The sequence below is a fragment of the Littorina saxatilis genome, linkage group LG10 (assembly GCF_037325665.1).
Source record: "Littorina saxatilis isolate snail1 linkage group LG10, US_GU_Lsax_2.0, whole genome shotgun sequence".
In the NCBI taxonomy this organism is placed as follows: Eukaryota; Metazoa; Mollusca; class Gastropoda; order Littorinimorpha; family Littorinidae; genus Littorina; species Littorina saxatilis.
This window is the reverse complement of record NC_090254.1, coordinates 28481643-28493854: the sequence shown is the minus strand read 5'-3', so window position 1 is coordinate 28493854 and position 12212 is coordinate 28481643. Positions and strand designations below refer to the sequence as shown.

Here is a 12212-nt window from a genome sequence, read left to right as displayed (position 1 = left end):
CGTGAGGGTGTATAGAGTGTGAACAGGTCAGACAGGTAGGATGGGGCTGAGCCAGATATTATTTTGTAGCAGATACAGCAGCACTTATATTGGATTCTCAGCTCTACAGGGAGCCAATGAAGTTTCTTTAGCAGGGGGGAACAGGACTGGGACCGAGGGGCTTTGCAGACAAGCCGGGCTGCAGAATTTTGAACGCGCTGCAAAGGATGGATGACAGACTGAGGACAGCCAATGAGAACAGAATTTACTACTACTACTACTACTACTACTACTACTACGACTACTACTACTATTACTACTTATACTACTTATAATAATACTACATAACTTTTAAATAGCTCGAGTCCAAGCAGTTGGCTCCAGGCGTTTACAATTTCCCTCTAAAACAAACGAGCAATAGTATAACGAGCATACAAAGCATACCAATAACTTTGAGAAAAGAGTTAGAGAAAAGAGAAAAAATTGAAAAAAATATGAGAAAATGTAATTTACATGTTTTTGTTGTTGTTCTTGAGTATAATGCTAAGTCTGGATTCAATGTTTTTGTATACCAAATTTGCTGTGAGAGATCAAATCAAATCAAACAAAATATTTTACTGGGGTTGTGGCAATACAGACGAGCTTTTTTCAACAAGCCCTCGCCCAGACTGAGAGGGACTAATCTAATCACATTATGTACACGGACATTCACATAAATCAAGCATTGACCTTAACGGGCAAAATAGCCGCCCGTGGTGACACGGGGGTAGGACATGGATACCGTCTCTGCACAAATAGTTGACATGTGACCTAATCCGCGACCTTAAGTCACGCTTAACAGTTTCAAACCATACTAAGAGAGAACGAGAGAAAGAGAGAGAGAGAGGGGGAGAGAGAGAGAGAGAGAGAGAGAGAGAGAGAGAGAGAGAGAGAGAGAGAGATCAAATCAAATCAAATCAAATTTTATTTTACGAGGGTTGTGGCATAAGCAATATAAACGAGCTAAACGAGAGAGAGAGAGAGAGAGAGAGAGAGAGAGAGAGAGAGAGAGAGAGAGAGAGAGAGAGAGAGAGAGAGAGAGAGAGAGAGAGAGAGAGAGAGAGAGAGAGAGAGAGAGAGAGAGAGAGAGGAAGGGGGATGGGGGGTGAGAGAGAAACAGAATGACAGACAGACAGACAGAGCTGTCGGCATCAAAGTAACAGATTAACAACAGTCATCGCCGAGACCTTATTTCAGATAGTCTCGACTAACCACTGAGACGCCTGTACACAACACCGCTTTCCTTACCCGAAGCCGTGACAACTGAACTTTGGAAGAGTACACCTCTTCATTACCTCCAGAGATCTTTCACTTCCAGCTGACTACCGCCCCACCCCCCACCCCCGGTCTCCCACCCCCTCCCCAGCCCCTCTGTGGGCAGAGAGGTGTCACCGTCAGCTAATTGAGGTCACATGCACTCACTCAGAGCAAAACCAGTTGACCGTGTCTAACTTTTGACACTGATAAACAAAATTAAAAGAATTAAAAAAAAAGTTTAAAAAAATTAAGAAAAAAATGAAAATTTAAAAAAAAAAAATGAAAGAGAGTGCAGATTTTTTTTTAAATTTAAATTAAAAAAATAATTAAAAATATATTAAAATAAAATGAAAGAGAGAGCGAGAAAGGAGTGCAGAAGAAAAAAGTGAAAGTGAAAATAATAATAATCAAATATTCGGGCCATAAGGAGCGTCGAACCACGCACCTACGCGCGCTCGTCGAAATCAAGCATGATATTCAAGTTTTACGCCCTCACGGCAAAGCCATTAGGTGAGATACACAAGTGTATGCGTGTTTAGGTGGTATCAGCCATTATGGCAGAATGACCGAGGTCTTTTACGTGCCACTGTGGTGACACGGGGGTGGAAGATGGATACCGTCTCTGGGTCTGCACATAAGGTTGACCTGTGTCCGTCCCGGCCCGGATTCGAACCAGCGACCTTTCGATCACAAGTCCAGTGCTCTACCACCTGAGCTACCCGGGCCCCCCGTCGAAATCAAGCCTCTCTTTGATCGAGAGCGCCGAGGGACGATGTTTCAAACCCAGACATACGCAATGACAGTAAACATTCAATTTGACAACAGCTGAAACGAATTTAAAAACATATTATCTGACTAGTGTACACGCCCATGCTTTGTAAAAGCTTCCATGCTTCGTGTATAAAGGTTTTAGGTCTCACTCAGCACAGTCATGTCTTCGACGTCAAGTGTTAGGTTGAAACGCGCGTCCTCATGCCAAATCTTTAGTTCCACAATTTTTTAGTAATGCTTGTCCGACATCATATTATTTTGTGTTATTTTACTACTTCGTAGGGCGCGTAATATAAGCGTTCGCTTGAGTTCGTGTCCCTATTGTTTATCGTTGTATTATTGTATCATGTTTGATTTAATAAAACATTGTTTAAACCAAATCTTTAGCACCCACTTTACAGGGAATTTATTTTCCTGGCCGGGTGCCAAAAGCGTGTAAAGCTAAAATCTTCCGTTTGCCTACCGTTAGGAACGTAAGTTTTGGTACAAACCCTTGGCCCCACAATTCCAAGCTACTCGCCATATTTGAGCTCAGAGTACCGGAGATACAGTCCCCATTCTTCAACTGGACAAACAAACAACCACAGAGAGCGAAACCTAAGTAGCCGGGCTATAAATAATAAATAAATAGCCGGCGGCTACAAAGAGGGAAACAAAGAAACAGAAGAAGAGAAAATCATAAGAATACGTACATATTACAGACTTTACATCAATACTAAACATCATGTCAATAGTGGAAAGTTACTCATCATCTATGCTTGAGCAAATATTTAGTTTGGCTTGGAATTTTGTAGCGATAGCTCGTGGTGCACGGCCGGAAAGGATTTTGTGAATGAGCACGCCTTTATTTATTTTCTTTCTCTTCGTGGCAGAATCTTAAGTTTCTTATAATCGTCAAATACGAGACTAGATTGTTTTAATAAAATGATTATCAGCGCTCGTCTGTGTAAGCTGTACATTGGTTTTAAAATATCAGCACTGGCACAATAATCTGTGATGGTTTGTGTGTATGCGTTTACAAATAATAAACTTTGCTGATCGAGAAAATGTTTAATTCTGTTTAACTGATATATTTTCCTCGGCATCAGTAGAGAGAGAGAGAGAGAGAGAGAGAGAGAGAGAGAGAGAGAGAGAGAGAGAGAGAGAGAGAGAGAGAGAGAGAGAGAGAGAGAGTGAGAGAGAGAGCCTGGAGAGAGAGAGAGAGAGAGAGAGAGCCTGGAGAGAGAAAGAGAGACAGAGAGAGAGAGAGAGAGAGAGAGAGAGAGAGAGAGTGTTTGTGTATGTGTGTATCTGTGCGCGTGCGCGGGCGCGCGCGCGGGTTTGTGTGTGTGTGTGTGTGTGTGTGTGTCAATGTCAGTGTGTGTGTGTGTGTGTGTGTGTGTGTGTGTGTGTGTGTGTGTGTGTGTGTGTGTGTGTGTGTGTGTGTGTGTCAGTTTGTGAGCAAACGAATTGATAATATGTTTTTACTTTGCTTGATAGAATCGAATGCATCCTCACTCAAAGATACACCAATTTCTGGTGCGTGTGTATAATTATGTTTATACAGCACGTATATGTTTATACATGTAATACATGCTTTACAAATATTTGTTCTGTGATGATTTTTGAACATATATATGCAAAATATAAAACAAAGACCCTCAGGATTACATAAAGGACACTCGGAATTTTGATTTCAAGTTGATCCTGGTGAAATGTTCACCACTGACTTCACCCCACTACAGTGGTACATGTGATGTAAGGTTCATGCTCTCAAAGTGCTGTTGACGGATTGGGATTTCATTTTACTCATGATAACTCAAGTACGAAGGCTTAGGCCTTTTTTGTTTGACTAAAAATAATGTCACCTTCTTTGCACAGCTTTTTTTCCTGTTAACTTGGCAAAGTGCCCTAACTATGACTCGACTGAGAATGACCCGGGTGTCATCTTAGAACTAGTCACACAAATATATCTCATGTTCCTATCCTAATAATGATGGATATTAAGTTTTTGCAGGTTTTTGTGACAATTTTGTATGCTGATAATTTAAGACTTAGTTGCTAAAACTTCAACAAACGTGTCACAATGGATACTTTAGAAAAATTAAGCTTAACAAGTGTTGTTTTTGGCAAAATATGATATGCGTGGTCGCCGAACCGGGTTTGTAGCTGGGTGGTAAACGTCGTACATATAAAGTGTACAGAACAAGAGAGTGCAAGGATGGTCCGCGGCTCGTGGATTATCTCTTGGCGACACGCGATCTACCACTGCCATTTAGACTGTCCGATCATCCATTTTTTTTCCATCCGTGCAGCACCTTAGTTTTTGTTCTTCTTCAAATTCGTTCGTATATCTTCACTACTTCATCACACTTCTTGTAATTTCACCAAAAGGGTTTACATAATACGTTACGTATCATCCACTATGTGTGTGTGTTTAGGTGTGTGTGTGTCAGTGTGTGTGTGTGTGTGTATGTGTGGTGCGTGCGTGCGTGTGTACGTGTGTGTGTGTGTGTGTGTGTGTGTGTGTGTGTATGCATCTTTGATCATTCAACCATAGTTTGTTGTTATTGTTTTTGTTGTTATTTTTGTTGTTGTTTTGGTGGTGGTTTTTAATGTTCTCTTCTTAAATATGGTGTACTTCAGTTTTGTTTGAAATAGATGCCAGGAGTGACACCGATTTGACTTTAAGCATAAGATAGCAAAAAAGAACATTGAATAAAGATATTTAGATAAAGATTGAAAATTGTCTCTTTGGTGTGCGTACACACACAAACACACATACACGCGAGCGCGCGCACGCACTCCCCCACACGCAGACACATAAACCCTTACACGCACGCACACACACTACATGTTCTTGTAATGTCACCAAAGGGTTGACATAATACTTTACGTATCATCCACTGTGTGAGTGTGTGTGTGTACAGTGTGTGTGTATGTGTGTCACTGTGTGTGTGTGTGTGTATGTGTGTGTGTGTGTGTGTGTGTGTACAGTGTGTGTGTGTGTGTGTGTGCAGTGTGTGTGTGTGTGCAGTGTGTGTGTGTGTGCGTGTGTGTGACAGAGACAGACACTGAGAGAATTCTTCAAAATAAAGAGCAACGAACTAGTAACTGTCAACAATGAATAAATGAATGAAGAAATGAATAAATGATTAAATGCACGAATGCCGTAATAAATAAACACATTACCTGATTAGATAATTAATTCATAGCTAGATATATCTGGTTAGCTAGTTTGAGTATACCAGTAACATTTTAGAACCCGGATAATAAACCAACACGAATTCAACAATATGTAGAGTAAATATATATATTGAGCAAACTATACTTATGCTGGTGCAGTACAGCAAACCAAGACGCATTGGCATAATGGAGGTTACATATTGGGCATATTAGTATAATACTAGAGTTAAATCTCAGTAAAGTCTTGGTTCAATTATGTTCTTTTTGTGGTTAGCTACACTGTAACTGACAAACTTCAAACTGAATTTGTATGCTTTCCTCTAACATATTTGAAAAAAATCAATGTTTACCTGTGTCAAGTTTATTTTTTGGGAGAGTATATAAAAGTGCGAAATAGGAATCCAAGACAACGCGTAGAGCACTTTTTCCTAGTCATGTTATTAGTGTATTGCACATAGTTGTAATTGTCTGATGTCTTCAGTGTGCTAAATATTATGAGACTATCGTAAGTTTAGTGCTCTCAAAATGTCGCTCAAACGGGAACTCACTCTACTCAGTCAACGAGTGTGAGGGCTTAGGCCCTTTGTCATGTGACGAAACATAGTGTCACCTTTCTTCCGCAGCGTTCATTTGTCGACTGACGCGACTCGAGTTTTCCCGAAATTTGTTAGTAGAACTGGTGTCCGAACTAGTTGTCAAATTCTAACTTTAAATGGGATTAAAATTCATTTTTTGTTGCTTTTTTTGAAGTTTTGACAACATGTAATTAAAGACAAAATATCTAACGTTTCAATAAATACGTGAAAAATAATTTTGCAGTGAAATACATTCTATAAAGTATAAGATTTTGATAAAATGTAGCATGTGTGCTTTCCGTACCTGAATTATTGCTCTCTGTAACATTGTTGTAAATATAAATGGATCCCATAGAGTCACTTCGAGGGATGGTCCGTTGCTTGTGGCTTATCTTCCTGGCGACATGATCACTACCACTGCAACTTAGACTATTCTTTTTGGCACTCTGCCATTTTAACACAGAATATTTACACTTTTTGCTTTGAACTTTTCTCCGATCCACCCTATTTTCCCTTGTGAAAGTAATACTATTTTTTAAATACGTGTGACCAACTGTGTGTGTGTGTGTATGTGTGTGTGTGTGTGTGTGTGTGTGTGTGTGCGTGCGCGCGCGTCATATAAAATGATTTGTGCTGACTTAAAACAGTAGGAAGCAACACATAATTCTACACTTCTTGATTTCGAAATTAACCTCGTCTCTGATTTGAAAGACACTTTGTGAAAAGACAAGTGTTGGGGCTAAGAAGTTGTTTGTGTATCATGACACTTCACTCTACCCCGTATTAAGCCCATGTGTGTTTATGAAGAGTTACTGTTTCCTTTTTGTAATGTACAATATTTCAACCTAGTACCTTTTTTTTTTATTGAAATGAGAAACTGTTTAAAGTTTCAAGATTGTACATGAATGACAGGCAACATTTTTGAAAGTGTACGTTCGTTATAAAGTATATGAACATTCAAAATTGCGCACAAATCGCTTGTCACATCTTCAAAACTGAGAGCAATGTTGGTTTGTTCAATTCTGCACTTGTTACGAGTTTCTACCCCATTTTCATAGGTAGGAGTGTCTCAAACTGACCTAATGAAATACGAAGAGAAGATTGTTTCATTCAACTTATATAGCGTTGCAAAGTGTAGACGTTACAGTGTCGGTGAACCAGGCATTCATTGTAATTTATGCATCACCAAATAGAGTCATTCATAGGACGAGGTCATCGGATAATACGTTTTAGAAGACTACTTGGCAAAGGGCCATAATGACTAGAATGTGTTTTTCCCGAGTGATATTTTTTAGATAGGCTTTGAAGATCTAATATTTGTCAGTTTACGATATGTTAACATAACGACGAACATTACAATTTTGCTTAGTTTTCAGAAATCTTCACTGGCTGATAATTTGCAACAATTTATTTCAAAGTTAAACAAACTGTTTGACACAAAAGTTTAGCAAAAAAAAATTTATACTGAGGTATTTTTTGTATCAGATAAAGATTCACATCAACTGTCCCATTCCATTACCGGGTCGCTGAACGTAGTAGATATATATTCCGCATTTACTTGATATAGTTAAGGATGGTCCGTGGTACGTGGGTTATCTTCTGGTGACATGAGTACTACCACTACCATAATAGACTGTCCATCCATTTTATGGACAGGTTTGACATTGGGCAGTGTGCCAGTACGGGTGTACATTAGTTTAAGGTGTGGGATTTAGTTTTGTTTTACACGTATCTTGCTTCTTATTTGATATTACTTCATTTATTTTACACTCGGGGCGGATTGAATACAACCATATGTATTGAAGCTAGGCAAGAGTGTAAATTAGTTTCAGTGCTTGGGATTTTTAACATTTTGTGCGCATTACCTTAAATTTCAGTTGAAGACATACTCCACACAACATGTAACTATGATACTGGTGTTCGACATACTGACATCAAACGTACATCTACAGGTGTCCGTTACAAAATTAAATCAGCAACATATTTCAACTCTCCACAAGCAGCAGCCGTACTGTTGATTTTTGGCCTACATTCAAGTGGAAGAATAGGCTTATTGCATGCAGCACGGGCTGATTCATATCAAGTCGATCTGTTCATAACTGTATAACCAGAGACTGCCTTGGTGTGTGCGATAATATTACACAATTCCACGCAAAAAAACGTGCTAACCTAAATCACAGTCGCTGGGCCTTCCTCCTTTCAATGTTTTGTACTGCTCTTGTTCAGCCAGTCCTCCGTTTCTTAGACTCTAGGTTTGGCGAGTGTAGCGAGGAAGTAGCGTTTCGTAGGCAATTCTCGCCGCGAGGAAATCTAATTTACCGAGCTGAATTGGACTGGACTGAACGTTTTTTACAAGGACACACACACACACACACACACACACACCCACACACACACACACACACACGCACGCACACACGCACGCACACACACACACACACACACACATACACACACACACACACATACACACACACACACACACACACATACCTTTATATCTATCTTTAATTTCTAGGAATGTTTCCTCTTTCCTTTTTACATTTAGTCAAGTTTTGACTAAATGTTTTAACATAGAGGGGGAATCGAGACGAGGGTCGTGGTGTGTGTGTGTGTATTTGTGTGTGTGTGTGTGTGTGTGTGTGTGTGTGTGTGTGTGTGTGTCTGTGTGTCTGTCTGTGCGTGTGTGTGTGTTGAGCGATTCAGACTAAACTGCTCGACCGATCTTTATGAAATTTGACATGAGAGTTCCTGGGAATGATATCCCCGGAATTTTTTTCTGTTTTTCGGTAAATACCTTTGATGACGTCATATCCGGCTTTTTGTAAAAGTTGAGGCGGCACTGTCACACCCTCATTTTTCAATCAAATTGATTGAAATTTTGGCAAAGCAATCTTCGACGAAGGCCGGACTTTGGTATTGCATTTCAGCTTGGTGGCTTAAAAACTAATGAATGAGTTTGGTCATTAAAAATCGGAAACTTGTAATTAAATGGTTTTTTAATTAAACGATCCAAAAATAATTTCATCTTATTCTTCGTCATTTTCTGATTCCAAAAACATATACATATGTTATATGTGGATTACAAATAAGCTCTGAAAATTAAAAATATGAAAATTATGATTAAAATTAATTTTCCGAAATCGATTTAAAAACAATTTCATCTTATTCCTTGTCGGTTCCTGATTCCAAAAACATATATATATGATATGTTTGGATTAAAAACAAACTCAGTAAGCTAAAAAGAATAGACATACAGAAAAGCGTGTTATCCTGCTCAGCGCGACCACTACCGCACTAGTCTGCATGGCTTGTCGATTTCACTGCCTTTGCCACGAGCGGTGGACTGACAAAACTACGAGTAAGTGGTCTTGGTGAAAAAAGCAGTGCGTTCAGTTTCATTCTGTGAGTTCGACAGCTTGACTAAATGTTATTTCGCCTTACGCGACTTGTTTGTTCTCTCTATTCTTCTTTTCTTCTTATCTTTATGAGTTTTGTATTCTGTTTTTGTTTTGTTTATGAGTTGACGGTATTGATTATCACAAATTCTTTGTTTCTCATCTGTATGTGGTTTTATTTTCTTTGATTGTGGTATTTATTATGCTTTTGGCTCAACATTCTCTTCAGCTTAAAATTGATTTTGTCTGCAGTCGCAATATAAATATTAACGTGAACATAACTTTCAGACATACTCGCAGAATAAGAAGCATAAACAGTTTGTTTTCTTTAATAATGTATTGTACTTTGTGCATTTATGTTGAGTGCTTGTTTGTTTGTATTGTATTGTATTGCATGTACTCTATTGTGTATATTTGTTTGTGTATATAATTGTATATGGTAATGCCTTTCAGACAAAATGTAATTACTTGGAATCTTGATGATCTTGTATATTACACGCCTAAAATAAGAACAACCCAACATTGGACAAATTGATTGTGCGATTCGAATTCTACATTAACATTGATTTGTGCTCACGCTTCATTTCCTGGGCCTGTATGTGTGACTGACTTACATACATACTTCTTCCTTTTCGAGATTGTGTACTGTGCATGAAGCAGTGAATTGCTTGGTATGACGCGAACAAAGCACGCTACTTGTAATGCCGTCGCTTGTGTTAACCACTGAGTTACATCTCAGTTACATCTGAGTTAACACGCGTGTGCCTATGACTCAAAAATGGTTTTCCCCATTTGTATTTTTAGATGTATTATATACATACTATTTTCTTAACATTTTCAGTTTTTGGGGGGTATTCGCTTGTTTTGATGAGTTTCAACTTAACAACATTAAACAATAGCAAATGTTTGAGTTTTTATTCTAATTTATATTCAGCAACCAGAAGCCAGTATTGTATTTTCCGGACAAATGTAACATGCAGATAAACATTACCGTCATTTGGACAGGCGGTAACATGTTGGTATTATAATGATATATGTTACGTGTAGTGTTTAAGGAAGGTCCGAGGCTTGTGGATTATCTTGATTGGTGACGAACTCTATACCTCCACTGCCGTGTAGACTTTCTGTTACTTTTTGCTTCCTTGTCTTTCGTGCGTAATGATGTATTGTTGGACATTAGTGCCAGCGTGCGTGCCTGCGTGCGTCCGTGTGTGTGTGTGTGTGTTTCATTCTGTCTTTTTCGTTTGTTTTTGTCTGTTTATCTTCTTCTTCTTGCAGATTTGTGGAGAAATACAAAACATTCCAGTGATACGAAATCGACATCAGCATGTTGATACATGTCTGGCAAACCAAGGAAAGCGACATGTTTTCCTGAGCTCTTTAAAGGCAAGGACAACAAGCATACGTACGTTTGTATTGGAGGCATGTCCAATGGGGAAACAGATTTTATTTGCTCACAGTTGAAATAACACGAGCTTAAATTGTATGTGTTTGTCTTGACATTTGTTTGTAGATGCAATATACCACGAACAGTTCATTCAAACATACGTCCATGAACAACGAATGTCTTCATAATTATTTTCTGGAAGCAAATATGATTGTTTTGGTTCCTTTACGTTGTTTTCTGTTGTATTGCATTGTTTTGTGCAGTAGACGAGAAAGCTTTTTACACAAAACATGAGTATTTAGAATCTTGATGATCTTCAGTAGAGACATGGTTAAAATTGAACACTTTACGACCTGATAGCAGTTTATTTTCAGGCTAAATTCCACCCCTACCCCAAAAACAAAAATAAACAACAACAACATAACAAACAAAGAAACAAAAAAACTTACCGGAGACACAAACGAGCATTTTTCCAAACAGTGGATAGCCCATTTTGTCGACACAGAGTAACTCAGCAATCCCTTTGGAATAATAACATAAACTTTTCCTTCAGAATGCCAGTTGCACAATACTTGCTAAACGATCACCACTATACTCACGGAATGTTAAGCTTTTCTTATCATTACAAACTGTGCAATAGTCTCGCAAAACCATCCACTCGATGAGAGTTTTAATGTTATGACTATCAGAACAATTTGGTGTGATCAAACTCGATTGCGTTCCAAAACTAATCTAACTTTCAAAGTCTGTTTTATCACATTGTCATAGGAATGGGGGCAGGATTACAAAACAGCTTTGAAACCAACACATTTCTATCTGTCCACCGCTGCCCCGTCACGCCTTTTCCGTGTGAGTAATCAACTGTCGTGGGATGTTTAACGGATTTAAGCAGCAGGGAGGCGGAAGCTGAAGCGTTTGTCGCACCGTATGGGGATGTGAGAAAGGGAGGATTAGCACAGGTGTGACATAGTTGAAAGGGGCGACAGGGTTCGGGGGATAAAAAACAGGTACGAAAGTAAAGCAGTGAGTCTGTGTTAATTGCTGGCCCGTGACTCCGATCAAAAGATAATCTCTTTGTTCACTGTTTGTTTGATTCTCTTTGCTTGTTTGTTTGTTTGTTTGTATCGTTGTTTGTAAATTTTGAGAGTTCTCTCTGTCTGCCTGTCTGTCTGTTTTTGTGTCTGAACCTTTTGTCTGATTTTAGAACACACACACACACACACACACACACTCTCTCTCTCTCTCTCTCAATATATATACACAAGCAAACATTTAAACACAATCTCGATCTCATCAAAAGTGGTTTGAACGATATTGTTATTATACGTGGGCTCTCTCCCGTATGTAGGATACATATATTTCTCTCTCTCTCTCTCTCTCTACAAGTGCGTGCAGGTGTGTGTGTGTGTGTGTGTGTGTTTGTGTGTGTTTGTGTGTGTGTGTGCGTGCGCGTGTATGTGTGTGTGTGTGTGTGTGTGTGTGCGTGTCTGTGTGTATTTGTGTGTGTGTGTGTGTGTGTGTGTGTGTGTGTGTTTGCGCTTCTGTGTAAAATGAAGGGAAATTGAAAACTTGATAAAACATGACAAAACTCCGTGTTCTGCAATGAGGTTAACTATTGGTTTATTTTACTCTGTATGTGCG

General features: G+C 39.0%; 1 protein-coding gene across 2 annotated transcripts in view; it reads right to left on the bottom strand.

The window, feature by feature from the left end:
• The window catches only part of LOC138978562 (vitellogenin-1-like), a 46987-nt gene extending 35574 nt beyond the window's left edge, over positions 1-11413 (bottom strand). For both annotated transcript variants that reach the window (XM_070351307.1, XM_070351306.1), the window contains exon 1: positions 11021-11413. In XM_070351307.1, coding sequence (XP_070207408.1) covers positions 11021-11063 — 43 coding nt within the window. In that variant the 5' untranslated portion in view covers positions 11064-11413. The remainder of the gene's footprint in view (positions 1-11020) is intronic.
• Between the last annotated feature and the right edge of the window lie 799 nt (positions 11414-12212).